General features: G+C 44.2%; 1 protein-coding gene across 1 annotated transcript in view; it reads left to right on the top strand.

The window, feature by feature from the left end:
* The window catches only part of LOC118375454 (BCL-6 corepressor-like), a 107,374-nt gene that overhangs the window by 9,924 nt on the left and 79,950 nt on the right, over positions 1 to 17,500 (top strand). The window contains 4 exon segments of the mRNA XM_052522303.1: positions 2,802 to 2,943; positions 5,520 to 5,595; positions 15,094 to 15,648; positions 15,650 to 17,500. The exon segment at positions 15,650 to 17,500 is cut by the window's right edge and continues 900 nt beyond it. Of these exon segments, the coding sequence (XP_052378263.1) occupies positions 2,855 to 2,943; positions 5,520 to 5,595; positions 15,094 to 15,648; positions 15,650 to 17,500 (2,571 nt within the window). The 5' untranslated portion in view covers positions 2,802 to 2,854.

The following is a 17,500-nucleotide window of genomic DNA, read 5'->3' as shown; positions in this document are numbered from 1 at the left end:
TGTACATTGCCAAAGCAATTGAAATAAAAACAAGTGAGAAGAAACAAATGTAACAACATAAACCAAAAGCTCTCAAAAATGTTACAAAAATATTTTTTACATTTTCAAGTGTTATATTATCAGCTATGTACAGTGTTTTAGTCATTTGAAAATCGTAGAGGAAGATAAATAAATACATATTGGATGGAATTCACAAGGTTGTTTGTGCGCCACTGTTTCCCTTCTCTTTATTTTCCTTTTCTCTCTTTTCTCTCTCGCTCTTTTCTCTCTTTCTATTTTCTCTTGTTCCTCTGTCTCTCTCCCTCTCTGATGACACTTGCTAAAAACACCCGGTGGATTAATAGTGCGAATCGTGCTCCGCTCCAGCGGTCTGTTTTATAAACGCAGCCCGACCGGCCCTTTCCGGTCTGCCTGCCGCATGGCTGCGGCCTGATGGATTGCCGTCGAGAGATGTTTGTTGTGCAAACTATTCTTAGCACCAGGGATGGGCGTCGACGTGGTCTGGCTTTTCCTCCTCTTGTACACACACACTGTACACACTGTACACACATACACAACTAGCTCTTCAAAGATGCGCAGCTGGTTCTTTTACTATTTACTGTGCATTGTAGAGGCGTAGCCCGGCCTCGGACACTGTAAATCATTTACGGCCTAGGCATGGTAGACAGGTAGCATATAGCCTATCCTTACAAACCTACAGAAATGTAGAGAAACCCTCCCTTGACATGAAAAGTGTCTAAAGCTGCCATTATCTTTCTCTATCCTAAGAAATATCTAAAACACATTTTAAATGTATAGCCTGTATATTAAATATCTACCGTACCAGTCAAAAGTTTGGACACATTTACATTGTATAATATTATTGAAAACATCAACACTATGAAATAACACATATAGAATCATGTAGTATCCAAAAAAAGTGTTTAAAAAAAATCAAAATATATTTTAGATTTTAGATTCTTCAAAGTAGCCACCCTTTGCCTTGATGACAGTTTTGCACACTCTTGGCATTCTCTCAACCAGCTTCATGAGGTAGTCACCTGGAATGCATTTCAATTAACAAGTGTGCCTTGTTAAAAGTTAATTTGTGGAACGTCTTTCCTTAATGCATTTGAGCCAATCCGTTGTGTTGTGACACGGTAGGGGTGGGATACAGAAGATTGCCCTATTTGGTTAAAGACCAAGTCCATTTTAGGTCAAGAACAGCTCAAATAAGCAAAGAGAAACGACAGTTCATCATTACTTTAAGACAAGAAGGTCAGTCGATGTGGAAAATTTGAAGAACGTTACGTTTTTTTAAAGTGCAGTCGCAAAATCCATCAAGCTCTATGATGAAACTGGCTCTCATGAGGACCGCCACAGGAGAGGAAGACCCAGAGGGTAATTTCATTAGAGTTACCAGCCTCAGAAATTGCTGCCCAAATAAATGCTTCACAGAGTTTAAGTAACAGACACATCTCAACATCAACTGTTCAGAGGAGACAGTGTGAATCATGCCTTCATGGTCAAATTGCTGCAAAGAAACCACTATTAAAGGACAGCAATAATAAGAAGAGACTTGCTTGGGCCAAGAAACATGAGCAATGGACATTAGACCGGTGGAAATCTGTCCTTTGATCTGATGAGTCCAAATTTGAGATTTTTGCTCCCAACAGTCGTGTCTTGTGAGATGCAGAGTAGGTGAAAGGATGATCTCCGCATGTGTGGTTCCCACCGTGAAGCATGGAGGAGGAGGTGTGATGGTGTGGGGGTGCTTTACTGGTGACACTGTCTGTGATTTATTTAAAATTCACACTTAACCAGCATGGCTACCACAGCATTCTGCAGCGATTCGCCATCCCACCTGGTTTGCTCTTAGTGGGACTATAATTTGTTATTCAACAGGACAATGATCCAACAGACCTTCAGGCTGTGTAAGGGCTCTTTGACCAAGAAGGAGAGTGATGGAATGCTGCAACAGATGACCTGGCCCACAATCACCCAACCTCAACCCAGTTTGAGATGAGTTGGACCGTGGAGTGAAGGAAAAGCAGCCAACAAGTGCTCAGCATACTCCTTCAAGGCTGTTGGAAAAGCATTCCAGGTGAAGCTGGTAGAGAGATTGCCAAGAATGTGCAAAGCTGTCATCAAGGCAAAGGGTGGCTACTTTGAAGAATCTCAAATCTGTATTGTATTTTGATTTGTATTTTGATTTGTTTAACACTTTTTTGGTTACTACACTATTCCATATGTGCTATTTCATAGTTTGATGTCTTCACTATTATTCTAAAATGTAAAAAAATAGTACAAATTAAGAAAAACCCTTGAATGAGTAGGGTGTGTCCAAACTTTTGACTGGTACTGTACATACTGTATTACCTCCATTCCCTCGACTACCTCGTACCCCTGCACATTGAGTCGGTACTGGTACTCCTTGTATATAGCCTTGCTATTATTTTGGTGCCAGAATGTTTTTGGCAAATGTTCTTCTTACTTTTTAACTCTGCGTTGTTGGGAATGGGCTTGTAGGCATTTCGCGTTGAAGTCTACATCTGTTGTATTCGGCGCATGTGACCAATACAATTAGATTTGATTTTGAACCCCGTTCGCCTTAATCAATCTTGTGTTGCCGATCCCTTAAGCCAATTGAACAATCGAAATCTGTAACCCCACACCTTCCAGGTTTCTTTGTAGCCCTAATGCACTCTGCTGTTTTATGTAGGCTTTTAATGTGCTTTATTGCTTAATATTGTGAGTTTAGGCCTACATGGATGGACTGACGGAGAGCGTCATAGCACCGTTTGGTATTAACTGTCTTGCAGAGCGCTCGTCGGTTGGAGGTGTTTTAAGATGGACTGTCCCATGAGGGGATGACATGCTCTCCGCTACACAGATGTACGGAACGGTTCCCCCATGGATGAGTCACGAGAGGGCCCAAATGTATGGGATGGTCATGGAGGAGAGGTCAGTTTGCCTTTCCGCCTCCCCTCCACCCTCTATTCTCTCCTCTCAACCTCTCCATGTACCTCAGTTGACATACAATCTGGCTGCACTCTTTTTGTCTTTCCCCTTCCGACTGCTGAATTCAGTCCCCCTGACAAGGTATTCGGTGAGTGTGTGGAAAAAACAGTGCAAGTGACGATGTGGCAGGACAGGAAAAACAACGATCCCGGCTGTTTGGGCTGTGGACTTCCTCGGACCTGATTCTCACACACACAGGACATAAAGGGTCCGTGCCATCTGGGATGACAGGACATAAAGCCTGTCACATGCTTGGAAACCGTTCACGCATATATTATGATGACATTTTGTGACGTTTTTGTTCGTTTTGGTGTTCGGCAGGGGCAGGGCCCGGCATTATTGGCGTCCTTAGGGGGCCTGGCCCGGCCTACCGTACCTCCTTGCCTGTCCAAATAAAATATGAAAATACTGATCATTTATTTGCCCGAGACGCCGGTGAAAGAAGGGAAACAGGGCCCCTCTGTCTTGGTATGTGTGGCCCATGTATCTGATGCAGTCTGGAGTATGGCATGTCCCATCCCACCATATAATGATCAAATAGAGTGGCCCACCCTGTTCTTCATTCACAATTGGTGATTACATTTTTTTTAAATTATGTTGTTATAAAAATAAGCTGTTACCGTGTTCCAAAACATATGCTTTCTGTTTCATGGCTGTTTTAGCGATAGCATATTTGAAATGCATTAATTACACTGTTAGAATGTTGCAGTCACAATTAGCTTGAAGGGGGGTCCCTCGAGGCCCAGCAGTTCTAGTGTTAATGAGCAAGCGTGTACACAAATCTGCCCCTTATGGAAACTGAATGCCCATCCAACTGATTCGCTCTGACGCCGGGTGCCTAAGTTCGGTAGCCGAAGTCTACACCCCTTCGTCATTCATTAGTCAACCGTAGTAGTCCAAGTAAGAGTGGGAACTATGGATGGGATGTTTCAATCAAGTGTTTGTTTTCATTCAACGAGAGACTGCTAGTATTCAGGCACATTTTTTTCACTTGAGAAATACTGCGCTAAAATCTTAGTCAGATGTAAAATTATGCGACTAAGACCTCCTTGGCAAAAACGTAAAAATCTATTATAGATGTCTTGATATATCTTAGATGAATTCAAACTATTTTGAGGAAGTGTATACTGGCTATTTTGTTGCTATGGTGTCTCAAGAGGGACAAACAGTCAACTTTTTTCTTGTTTTTCAAGCGAATGTCTATAGTTAAAGGGCGTATGCGAGGCACAGACGTTCACTTCGTCTAGCCAAGTTCTTCTGCTAGGAGCAAACAGAACCTAGTATGCAGGCACCTTAAGAGTTTTCAGTTTCATCTCATGCAGATGTTGTTCGGGCAAGCCAGGCAGGCAGGATTCGGTTGTGCTCAAGCCTCTAGGCAAGGAAGAAGAGGGGGAAGGGAGGAGCTGCGCAAGCGAGGGAGAGGGTGAGCGAGGAGGGTGAGCGAGGAGAGGGTGAGCGAGGAGAGGGTGATTAATGAGCTTGGGGTCACTGTAATAAAAGCGGCATGCCGGTGGCGAAGCAGCTCGAGCCACAGACACGTTTCTTTCCAATGATGGAGGAGCCGAGTATCTCACTCACTCACTCACTCACTCACTCACTCACTCACTCACTCACTCACTCACTCACTCACTCACTCACTCACTCACTGATTTGGGACATCTTACTCGACGCAACCAGCACTTTCATCATACAAAGGTCACAACGAATTGCGTATTGAGTTCTGACGCTGTGTGTGAGTGAGTGAGTGTGTGTGAGAGAGACCGGTTTTGGGCCATTTTCTACTGTGTGGGCTAACTGAGAAGAGAACACTTTCCTATTCTGGGTTTTGAAATACATCTTCATGGAGTTTGTTTATTAATTAGTGTGTTTGTGTGTGTGTGTACGATCTAGTGCTCTGTAGCAAAGGTTGAATGGCCTCCCCCTGGAGTGGTCTGTGAACTATGATGGTCCCTCACTTAGCTGGCTGCCAGAATGGAGGGAGATAAAGAATGAGGGAGAGAGAGAGGGTCAAGGAGGCTAGAGCAAACAAGTGTGTGGAGAACGTGACTGAATGGCCTGGGCCCCACAATGCACGTTGTCTACTCCCTAGGTAGGCGGGGGGGGGTGCTGAATTGAGAGCGTGGGGTAGAAGGGGGACTACTTCAGCTGGCGGGTGTGTATTTATGTGTGTATGTGTGTGTTGTGAGTGGGTCGGGATAGATGTTGCTATAGCAGATACATCACACCCTCTCTCCACCTTTCTGCCCTTCCTTCACCCTCTCTCTCTGTTGTTGTTGCTATTGAAAACTCAAGCCTTTAAGCCTGTCATTAACTAGAGCACTGCCACACCACTGTGTGTGTGTGTGTGTGTGTGTGTGTGTGTGTGTGTGTGTGTGTGTGTGTGTGTGTGTGTGTGTGTGTGTGTGTGTGTGTGTGTGTGTGTGTGTGTGTGTGTGTGTGTGTGTGTGTGTGTGTCTGTGTCTGTGTGTGTGTGTGTGTGTGTGTACAAATTATTCTGACCATGTATTTTCTCTTTCCAGGAGAGTACCTGTTAGTGATGCGGGGACCCAGAGAAACCTGGATTTAAGAGAAGGCAACCACATCACACAAAGCATGGTGCGTCATCCATGTATAAGATCTGTATTAGTGGTATAACACTGTTTATAATACGGTTAAGGCACATTAACCAAACCCTCATACCTCGCACAAGTGAAGTCATACCATGTGTATAACATGTTACAGGTGTATAAGGCAAGTGGAAGAGTGGTGTATAGCAAGTTGAAGAGTGGTGTATAACTAGTTGAAGAGTGGTGTATAACTAGTTGAAGAGTGGTGTATAACTAGTTGAAGAGTGGTGTATAGCAAGTTGAAGAGGGATGTATAAACAGTGGACAAGGTTTTTATAACCAGTTGAAAAGGTGTTTAACCAGTTGAAGTGTGGTGTATAACCAGTTGAAGAGTGGTGTATAGCCAGTTGAAGAGTGGTGTATAGCCAGTTGAAGAGTGGTGTATAACCAGTTGAAGAGGTGTTTAACCAGTTGAAGTGTGGTGTATAACCAGTTGAAGTGTAGTGTATAGTCAGTTGAAGTGTGGTGTATAACCAGTTGAAGAGTGGTGTATAACCAGTTGAAAAGGTGTTTAACCAGTTGAAGTGTGGTGTATAACCAGTTGAAGAGTGGTGTATAACCAGTTGAAAAGGTGTTTAACCAGTTGAAGTGTGGTGTATAACCAGTTGAAGTGTGGTGTATAACCAGTTGAAGTGTGGTGTATAACCAGTTGAAGTGTGGTGTATAACCAGTTGAAGTGTGGTGTATAACCAGTTGAAGTGTGGTGTATAACCAGTTGAAGTGTGGTGTATAACCAGTTGAAGTGTGGTGTATAACCAGTTGAAGAGTGGTGTATAACCAGTTGAAAAGGTGTTTAACCAGTTGAAGTGTGGTGTATAACCAGTTGAAGAGTGGTGTATAACCAGTTGAAGTGTGGTGTATAACCAGTTGAAGTGTGGTGTATAACCAGTTGAAGTGTGGTGTATAACCAGTTGAAGTGTGGTGTATAACCAGTTGAAGTGTGGTGTATAACCAGTTGAAGTGTTGTGTATAACCAGTTGAAGTGTGGTGTATAACCAGTTGAAGAGTGGTGTATAACCAGTTGAAAAGGTGTTTAACCAGTTGAAGTGTGGTGTATAACCAGTTGAAGAGTGGTGTATAACCAGTTGAAGAGTGGTGTATAACCAGTTGAAGAGGTGTATAACCAGTTGAAATGTGGTGTATAACCAGTTGAAGTGTGGTGTATAACCAGTTGCAGAGTGGTGTATAACCAGTTGCAGAGTGGTGTATAACCTGTTGCAGAGTGGTGTATAACCAGTTGAAGTGTGGTGTATAACCAGTTGAAGTGTGGTGTATAACCAGTTGAAGTGTGGTGTATAACCAGTTGAAGAGTGGTGTATAACCAGTTGAAGTGTGGTGTATAACCAGTTGAAAAGGTGTATAACCAGTTGAAGTGTGGTGTATAACCAGTTGAAGTGTGGTGTATAACCAGTTGAAGTGTGGTGTATAACCAGTTGCAGAGTGGTGTATAACCAGTTGCAGAGTGGTGTATAACCTGTTGCAGAGTGGTGTATAACCAGTTGAAGTGTGGTGTATAACCAGTTGAAGTGTGGTGTATAACCAGTTGAAGAGTGGTGTATAACCAGTTGAAGTGTGGTGTATAACCAGTTGAAGTGTGGTGTATAACCAGTTGAAAAGGTGTATAACCAGTTGAAGTGTGGTGTATAACCAGTTGAAGTGTGGTGTATAACCAGTTGAAGTGTGGTGTATAACCAGTTGCAGAGTGGTGTATAACCAGTTGCAGAGTGGTGTATAACCAGTTGCAGAGTGGTGTATAACCAGTTGCCGAGTGGTGTATAACCTGTTGCAGAGTGGTGTATAACCAGTTGCAGAGTGGTGTATAACCAGTTGAAGTGTGGTGTATAACCTGTTGCAGAGTGGTGTATAACCAGTTGCAGAGTGGTGTATAACCAGTTGAAGTGTGGTGTATAACCAGTTGAAGTGTGGTGTATAACCAGTTGAAGTGTGGTGTATAACCTGTTGCAGAGTGGTGTATAACCAGTTGCAGAGTGGTGTATAACCAGTTGCAGAGTGGTGTATAACCAGTTGCAGAGTGGTGTATAACCAGTTGCAGAGTGGTGTATAACCAGTTGCAGTGTGGTGTATAACCAGTTGAAGTGTGGTGTATAACCTGTTGCAGAGTGGTGTATAACCAGTTGCAGAGTGGTGTATAACCAGTTGCAGAGTGGTGTATAACCTGTTGCAGAGTGGTGTATAACCAGTTGCAGAGTGGTGTATAACCAGTTGCAGAGTGGTGTCTAACCAGTTGCAGAGTGGTGTATAACCTGTTGCAGAGTGGTGTAAGAGTGGTGTATAACCTGTTGCAGAGTGGTGTATAACCTGTTGCAGAGTGGTGTATAACCAGTTGCAGAGTGGTGTATAACCAGTTGAAGTGTGGTGTATAACCTGTTGCAGAGTGGTGTATAACCAGTTGCAGAGTGGTGTATAACCAGTTGAAGTGTGGTGTATAACCAGTTGAAGTGTGGTGTATAACCAGTTGAAGTGTGGTGTATAACCTGTTGCAGAGTGGTGTATAACCAGTTGCAGAGTGGTGTATAACCAGTTGCAGAGTGGTGTATAACCAGTTGCAGAGTGGTGTATAACCAGTTGCAGAGTGGTGTATAACCAGTTGCAGTGTGGTGTATAACCAGTTGAAGTGTGGTGTATAACCTGTTGCAGAGTGGTGTATAACCAGTTGCAGAGTGGTGTATAACCAGTTGCAGAGTGGTGTATAACCAGTTGCAGAGTGGTGTATAACCTGTTGCAGAGTGGTGTATAACCAGTTGCAGAGTGGTGTATAACCAGTTGCAGAGTGGTGTCTAACCAGTTGCAGAGTGGTGTATAACCTGTTGCAGAGTGGTGTAAGAGTGGTGTATAACCTGTTGCAGAGTGGTGTAAGAGTGGTGTATAACCTGTTGCAGAGTGGTGTAAGAGTGGTGTATATATCCAGTGGAAGATTGGTGTTTATAACCTGTTGAAGAGGTGTTTTACCAGATGAAGTGTGGTGTATATCCAGTTGAAGAGTGGTGTATAATCAGTTGAAGTGTGGTGTATAACCAGTTGAAGAGTGGTGTATAACCAGTTGAAGAGGTGTGTATAACCAGTTGAAGAGTGGTGTATATCCAGTTGAAGAGTGGTGTATAATCAGTTGAAGTGTGGTGTATAACCAGTTGAAGAGTGGTGTATAACCAGTTGAAGAGGTGTGTATAACCAGTTGAAATGTGGTGTATACCAGTTGAAAAGTGGTGTTTTACCAGTTGAAGTGTGTTGAATAACCAGTTGAGGTGTGGTGTATAACCAGTTGAGGTGTGGTGTATAACCAGTTGAAGAGGTGTGTATAACCAGTTGAAGTGTGGTGTATAACAAGTTGAAGAGGTGTGTATAACCAGTTGAAGTGTGGTGTATAACCAGTTGAAGAGTGGTTTATAAGAATTTGAAGAGGTGTGTATAACCAGTTGAAGTGTGGTGTATAACAAGTTGAAGAGTGGTTTATAAGAATTTGAAGAGTGGTGTATAACCAGTTGAAGTGCGGTGTATATTCAGTTGAAGTGTGGTGTATAACCAGTTGAAGAGTGGTTTATAAGAATTTGAAGAGGTGTGTATAACCAGTTGAAGTGTGGTGTATAACAAGTTGAAGAGTGGTTTATAAGAATTTGAAGAGTGGTGTATAACCAGTTGAAGTGTGGTGTATATTCAGTTGAAGTGTGGTGTATAACCAGTTGAAGAGTGCTTTATAAACAGTTGAAATGTGGTGTATAACAACTTGTATCAAATCAAATGTATTTATATAGCCCTTCTTACATCAGCTGATATCTCAAAGTGCTGTACAGAAACCCAGCCTAAAACCCCAAACAGCAAGCAATGCAGGTGTAGAAGCACGGTGGCTAGGAAAAACTCCCTAGAAGAGTGGTGTTTAACCAGGTGAAGTGTGGTGTTTAACCAGGTGAAGTGTGGTGTTTAACCAGGTGAAGTGTGGTGTTTAACCAGGTGAAACATGGTGTGTAACCAGTTTCCAAAACTGTTAAAATAGTGTCTGTAAGTATAACAGAACTGATTTGCCAGGCAAAAACCTGAGAAAAATCCTTCCAGGAAGTAGGATTTTTTTTGTTTTGTAGTTTTCTATTCAATTTCATTACAGTGTCCATTGACTTAGGACTTAAATTGCAGTTCCTATGCCTTCCACTAGATATCAACAGTCTTTAAAAATTGTTTCAGGCTTGTATTCTGAAAAATGAGGGAGTGAGAGCAGTCTGAATGAGTGGACCCTGCAGTGTCACAGAGCTTTTTCATGCGCACGACCGAGAGAGTGCCTTTCTTGTTTACCTTTTATATTGACGACGTCATTGTCCGGTTGAAATATTATCGGTTATCTAGGCTAAAAACAACCTGAGGATTGAATATAAACATAATTTGACATGTTTCTATGAACTTTACGGATACAATTTAGATTTTTTTTGTCTGCCTGTTGTGACTGCGTTTGAGCCTGTGGATTACTGAAGAAAACGTGGGAACAAAACGGAGGTTTTTGGATATAAAGAGAGACTTTATCGAAAAAAAAAAAAAAAATGAGTAAACAAATGTCTTCTGAGTGCAACCATATGAAGATCATCAAAGGTAAGTGATTAATTTTATCTCTATTTCTGACTTGTGTCACTCTTCTACTTGGCTGGTTACTGTTTGTAATGATTTGTCAGCTGGGCGATGTTCTCAAATAATCGTAAGGAATGCTTTTGCCATAAAGCCTTTTTGAAGTCTGACACCGTGGTTTGATTCACAAGAAGTTAATCTATAAACCCATGTAAAATATTGTATGTTTTCTGAATTTTTATAGTGTGTATTTCTGTATTTGAATTTGGCGCTCTGCAATTTCGCTAACGTCCCACATACCCTAGAAAGGTTAACTAGTTGTTGAAGTGTGTTGTATAACCAGTTGAAGAGGTGTGTATAACCAGTTCAAGTGTGGTGTATAACCAGTAGAAGTGTGGTGTATAACAATTTGAAGATGTCTTTATAACCAGTTGAAGTGTGGTGTGTATCCAGTTGAAGAGGTGTGTATAACCAGTTGAAGAGGTTTGTATAACCAGTTGAAGTGTGGTGTATATTCAGTTGAAGTGTGGTGTATAACCAGTTGAAGAGTGCTTTATAACCAGTTGAAATGTGGTGTATAACAACTTGTATCAAATCAAATGTATTTATATAGCCCTTCTTACATCAGCTGATATCTCAAAGTGCTGTACAGAAACCCAGCCTAAAACCCCAAACAGCAAGCAATGCAGGTGTAGAAGCACGGTGGCTAGGAAAAACTCCCTAGAAGAGTGGTGTTTAACCAGGTGAAGTGTGGTGTTTAACCAGGTGAAGTGTGTTGTATAACCAGTTGAAGAGTGGTGTATAACCAGTTGAAGAGTGGTGTATAACCAGTTGAAGTGTGGTGTATAACCAGTTGAAAAGGTGTTTAACCAGTTGAAGTGTGTTGTATAACCAGTTGAAGAGTGGTGTATACCAGTTGAAGTGTGGTGTATAACCAGTTGAAGAGTGGTGTATAACCAGTTGAAGAGTGGTGTATAACCAGTTGAAGAGTGGTGTATAACCAGTTGAAGTGTGTTGTATAACCAGTTGAAGAGTGGTGTATACCAGTTGAAGTGTGGTGTATAACCAGTTGAAGTGTGGTGTATAACCAGTTGAAGTGTGGTGTATAACCAGTTGAAGTGTGATGTATAACCAGTTGAAGAGTGGTGTATAACCAGTTGAAGTGTGGTGTATAACCAGTTGAAGTGTGTTGTATAACCAGTTGAAGTGTGGTGTATAACCAGTTGAAGAGTGGTGTTTAACCAGTTGAAGAGTGGTGTATAACCTGTTAAAGAGTGGTGTATAACCAGTTGAAGTGTGGTGTATAACTAGTTGAAGTGTGGTGTATAACTAGTTGAAGAGTGGTGTATAACCAGTTGAAGTGTGGTGTATAACCAGTTGATGAGTGGTGTATAACCAGTTCAAGTGTGGTGTATAACCAGTTGAAGTGTGGTGTATAACCAGTTGAAGTGTGGTCTATAACCAGTTGAAAAGTGGTGTATAACCAGTTGAAGAGTGGTGTATAACCAGTTGAAGAGTGGTGTATAACCAGGTGAAGTGTGGTGTATAACCAGTTGAAGAGTGGTGTATAACCAGTTGAAGAGTGGTGTATAACCAGTTGAAGAGTGGTGTATAACCAGTTGAAGTGTGGTGTATAACCAGTTGAAGAGTGGTGTATAACCAGTTGAAGAGTGGTGTATAACCAGTTGAAGTGTGGTGTATAACCAGTTGAAAAGGTGTTTAACCAGTTGAAGTGTGGTGTATAACCAGTTGAAGAGTGGTGTATAACCAGTTGAAGAGTGGTGTATAACCAGTTGAAGAGTGGTGTATAACCAGTTGAAGTGTGGTGTATAACCAGTTGAAGTGTGGTGTATAACCAGTTGAAGTGTGTTGTATAACCAGTTGAAGAGTGGTGTATAACCAGTTGAAGAGTGGTGTATAACCAGTTGAAGTGTGGTGTATAACCAGTTGAAAAGGTGTTTAACCAGTTGAAGTGTGGTGTATAACCAGTTGAAGAGTGGTGTATAACCAGTTGAAGAGTGGTGTATAACCAGTTGAAGAGTGGTGTATAACCAGTTGAAGAGTGGTGTATAACCAGTTGAAGTGTGGTGTATAACCAGTTGAAGTGTGGTGTATAACCAGTTGAAGTGTGTTGTATAACCAGTTGAAGAGTGGTGTATAACCAGTTGAAGAGTGGTGTATAACCAGTTGAAGAGTGGTGTATAACCAGTTGAAGTGTGGTGTATAACCAGTTGAAGTGTGGTGTATAACCAGTTGAAGTGTGGTGTATAACCAGTTGAAGAGTGGTGTATAACCAGTTGAAGAGTGGTGTATAACCAGTTGAAGTGTGGTGTATAACCAGTTGAAGAGTGGTGTATAACCAGTTGAAGAGTGGTGTATAACCAGTTGAAGAGTGGTGTATAACCAGTTGAAGAGTGGTGTATAACCAGTTGAAGAGTGGTGTATAACCAGTTGAAGAGTGGTGTATAACCAGTTGAAGTGTGGTGTATAACCAGTTGAAGAGTGGTGTATAACCAGTTGAAGAGTGGTGTATAACCAGTTGAAGAGTGGTGTATAACCAGTTGAAGTGTGGTGTATAACCAGTTGAAGTGTGGTGTATAACCAGTTGAAGAGTGGTGTATAACCAGTTGAAGAGTGGTGTATAACCAGTTGAAGAGTGGTGTATAACCAGTTGAAGAGTGGTGTATAACCAGTTGAAGAGTGGTGTATAACCAGTTGAAGAGTGGTGTATAACCAGTTGAAGAGTGGTGTATAACCAGTTGAAGAGTGGTGTATAACCAGTTGAAGAGTGGTGTATAACCAGTTGAAGAGTGGTGTATAACCAGTTGAAGAGTGGTGTATAACCAGTTGAAGAGTGGTGTATAACCAGTTGAAGAGTGGTGTATAACCAGTTGAAGAGTGGTGTATAACCAGTTGAAGAGTGGTGTATAACCAGTTGAAGAGTGGTGTATAGCAAGTTGAAGAGTGGTGTATAACCAGTTGAAGAGTGGTGTATAACCAGTTGAAGAGTGGTGTATAACCAGTTGAAGAGTGGTGTATAACCAGTTGAAGAGTGGTGTATAACCAGTTGAAGAGTGGTGTATAACCAGTTGAAGAGTGGTGTATAGCAAGTTGAAGAGTGGTGTATAACCAGTTGAAGAGTGGTGTATAACCAGTTGAAGAGTGGTGTATAACCAGTTGAAGAGTGGTGTATAACCAGTTGAAGAGTGGTGTATAGCAAGTTGAAGAGTGGTGTATAACCAGTTGAAGAGTGGTGTATAGCAAGTTGAAGAGTGGTGTATAACCAGTTGAAGAGTGGTGTATAACCAGTTGAAGAGTGGTGTATAACCAGTTGAAGAGTGGTGTATAACCAGTTGAAGAGTGGTGTATAACCAGTTGAAGAGTGGTGTATAGCAAGTTGAAGAGTGGTGTATAACCAGTTGAAGAGTGGTGTATAACCAGTTGAAGAGTGGTGTATAACCAGTTGAAGAGTGGTGTATAACCAGTTGAAGAGTGGTGTATAACCAGTTGAAGAGTGGTGTATAACCAGTTGAAGAGTGGTGTATAACCAGTTGAAGAGTGGTGTATAGCAAGTTGAAGAGTGGTGTATAACCAGTTGAAGAGTGGTGTATAACCAGTTGAAGAGTGGTGTATAACCAGTTGAAGAGTGGTGTATAACCAGTTGAAGAGTGGTGTATAACCAGTTGAAGAGTGGTGTATATAACCAGTTGAAGAGTGGTGTATAACCAGTTGAAGAGTGTGTATAACCAGTAGTGGTGTATAACCAGTTGAAGAGTGGTGTATAGCAAGTTGAAGAGTGGTGTATAACCAGTTGAAGAGTGGTGTATAACCAGTTGAAGAGTGGTGTATAACCAGTTGAAGTGTGGTGTATAACCAGTTGAAGAGTGGTGTATAACCAGTTGAAGAGTGGTGTATAACCAGTTGAAGAGTGGTGTATAACCAGTTGAAGAGTGGTGTATAACCAGTTGAAGAGTGTGTGTATAACCAGTTGAAGAGTGGTGTATAACCAGTTGAAGAGTGGTGTATAACCAGTTGAAGAGTGGTGTATAACCAGTTGAAGAGTGGTGTATAACCAGTTGAAGAGTGGTGTATAACCAGTTGAAGAGTGGTGTATAACCAGTTGAAGAGTGGTGTATAACCAGTTGAAGTGTGGTGTATAACCAGTTGAAGTGTGGTGTATAACCAGTTGAAGTGTGGTGTATAACCAGTTGAAGTGTGGTGTATAACCAGTTGAAGAGTGGTGTATAACCAGTTGAAGAGTGGTGTATAACCAGTTGAAGTGTGGTGTATAACCAGTTGAAGAGTGGTGTATAACCAGTTGAAGAGTGGTGTATAACCAGTTGAAGTGTGGTGTATAACCAGTTGAAGAGTGGTGTATAACCAGTTGAAGAGTGGTGTATAACCAGTTGAAGTGTGGTGTATAACCAGTTGAAGTGTGGTGTATAACCAGTTGAAGAGTGGTGTATAACCAGTTGAAGAGTGGTGTATAACCAGTTGAAGTGTGGTGTATAACCAGTTGAAGTGTGGTGTATAACCAGTTGAAGAGTGGTGTATAGCAAGTTGAAGAGTGGTGTATAACCAGTTGAAGTGTGGTGTATAACCAGTTGAAGAGTGGTGTATAACCAGTTGAAGAGTGGTGTATAGCAAGTTGAAGAGTGGTGTTTACCTTGTGTATTACGTGTATAATATTGTTTATAATCAAATCAAACTTTTTTTATTCAGCACATTTCTTCCAGAGGATGCATTTGAAAGTGCTTAACAAATAAAAGAATACAAGTTGAGAAAAAGAATAACTAGACAAATTAAAATAGTAAATCAGTGGACCTTAGAGACTAATGTATTAAAATATATAATCCAAGAAATGTGAAATGGGATATAACACGTTTATAAGTGGTTTAAACCTGTGTTATTTCTCCTGTAGGTGGATGCCAGGCTAACGCCCCTTGCCGCCATGGGGCTGGACCGCAATGCCTTGATGCGGGACGGCCTCCGCCTGCATGGCAGCGTAGTCTACCCAGGGATCCGAGCGCTGTCTGCCGAGAAGCCCCACGAGGGGTCCACCACCCTCCCCCTCGGCTACAACCGGGACGGCCTTCCAGACCTCCTCTACAAGCCTGACGTTTCCATAGACCGGAGCAAGCCTACCAACGGCTACCTGGACCTGTACAAGAGCCCTCCACCAAGCCTCCATAGGGGACCAGAAGGGCTGGACAGGAGAAGTGTGGGACCTGGGGGGGAGAAGCCCTCAGAGCTGGGTCTGGGGGGTGCTGGTGCAGGAGCAGGCGGGTACCTGCGTCTGCCCTGGGGGCTGAGTCGGGGGCTGTACCCCGAGGCGGGCCTCTACCCCTATATGGACTCTTCCAAGTATGCGGCCCTCAGCATGTACAAGGCCCAGTTCCTCAACCAGCCCAGCCCCTACCTGCCCCAGCACCTGGCCTACCAGTCCCTCTGTACCTCCCAGGGGGAACATGAACCCTGCTGCTGCCTCCGCCGGCGAGAGGCTCTACTACATGCCCCCCTACCCCCCGTCCTCCATCTCCTCCCCCCTGGTGGGGTCTCCCATGAGGATCCCAGCGGTGTCTGTGGCCCCCACCTCCATTGTGCACTGCCAGGAGAAGGGATTGAGTGTCGGGTCCCGTGTCCACCACGAGGGGTCTCCGTTTGGGCAGCAGCTTCACCAGCCACCCCCTCCACCCCAGCACCTTCTCCCCCCCCACACAGACAGAGACAGAGACAGATCCCCCAGCAAAAGCAATAAGCCCAGTAGACCCCCCTCCAACAAAGGAGCCAGTAACAGCAATGGTAGTAGTAGTAGTAGTGGTAGCAGTGGTGGGAGTAATACTAATAGTAGTAGCCTTCCTATTGATTCCTCCCCTCGCGCCTCTTCTCGCCTCCCCCAGCCTGCTCCTCCCCTGCCTCCCCCTCACATAGACAGCACCATAGACCTACAGAGGGCAGTCTCGAGAATAGTACCATTATCTTCCTCCTCTTGTTCTTCTTCCTCTTCCCAGACGATACCTCACTCGTTCTATGTGAGCAGCATGGCTCCAGAGCACCCATCCCCTGCCCGGCCCAGCCCCCACAAACCCAGACCCAGAGATGGGGTGTCGGATCACAGGGCTGGGGGATGTGAGAAGAGACCCAGTCAGTGCCCTTCTAAACCATCCTCTGAGCGGCCAGCCCCACTGAACCAGCCCCCGACTACCAAAGACCCAGCAGACCCAAAGCCTCTTGACCTCTCTGGAAGATGGTTGGAGTTAGGCCTGTCTCCTAACAGCTTCCCTGTGAAGATGGAGGCTCTGGGGTCCCCAGGGCCTCGGTATGGACCTCTCCCCAGCCGGGAACTCTTGAAAGAGACCCTCTCTCTCTCACCCCCCTCCCTACCCTCCCACTCCCTCTCAGTGGTCAGCAGCACATCCTCTAAACCCCTAGAGAGGCCGGAGATGATCAGCACTTTGCACTCCTCCTGGGTGGTGCCCACCCTTACACCCACCTACACCATTGAGTCCACCCACGCACACCCCCACCCCCCAGCCCTGTCCCCACCCCCCAGGCCCAGCCCAGACACCCAAGGGAAAGGCTCCTCTCCATCTGTCATCAAACACAAGGCTCTGGAGAGAGTCCTGCCCCAGCAACGCAGTCCATCCTGCCCCAGGGTAGGAGAGACAAATACTACCCCAATACCTTCCAATCTCAATCCCCCCTCCACAATACCCTTGTCCCCCAAACCCAATAATGATTGGCCTAAACACAGCCCCAGCCAATCAGAAAGTTCCCCCATGGCCGGCCATCATAGGAACTCCACAGAGAAGCCCCCCAAAGCCACCAAGAGGGCTGAGACATCCCGGGAGGTGTCTCCATATAATAAACGACCGTGTCTAGAGAATTCCAATGGGCACCCACCCAGCCACCTCTACCTGCCCCAGAGCGAGGCCTACCTACCTCACAGCATGGTGTACGCCAACCGATACCTGCACTACTCTGTACCCGACGGCATGGCCCTCCACTCTCTCCCTCTGCCAGGGAAGGGCCCTGCCTACCCTCCCCCCATCCTGCTTGGCAGTAACAGCCTTTACCCCTCCCACCTGGCAGCCAAACACCCCTTACCATACCACAGCTATGCTGGGGAGTACCTCACGTACAACTCCCAGGAGATGGCCCACCCTCTGATGCACACACACACAGACTCTAAAGCCCTGGAGCGGGCAGATCAGCGGCCCAAGTCCCGTGGCCAGGACAAACCTAGGGGACTCAAAGAGGAGTTTGGTGGGTCCCACAGGGGCCGGAGTGATGTGGAGACAGGGGAGGGGTCCCATGTGAAGCGCAAT

Source organism: Oncorhynchus keta, chromosome 7 (assembly GCF_023373465.1).
Source record: "Oncorhynchus keta strain PuntledgeMale-10-30-2019 chromosome 7, Oket_V2, whole genome shotgun sequence".
Classification (NCBI taxonomy): domain Eukaryota; kingdom Metazoa; phylum Chordata; class Actinopteri; order Salmoniformes; family Salmonidae; genus Oncorhynchus; species Oncorhynchus keta.
The sequence above is the reverse complement of the archived record's forward strand: the minus strand, read 5'-3'. Positions and strand labels throughout refer to the sequence as shown.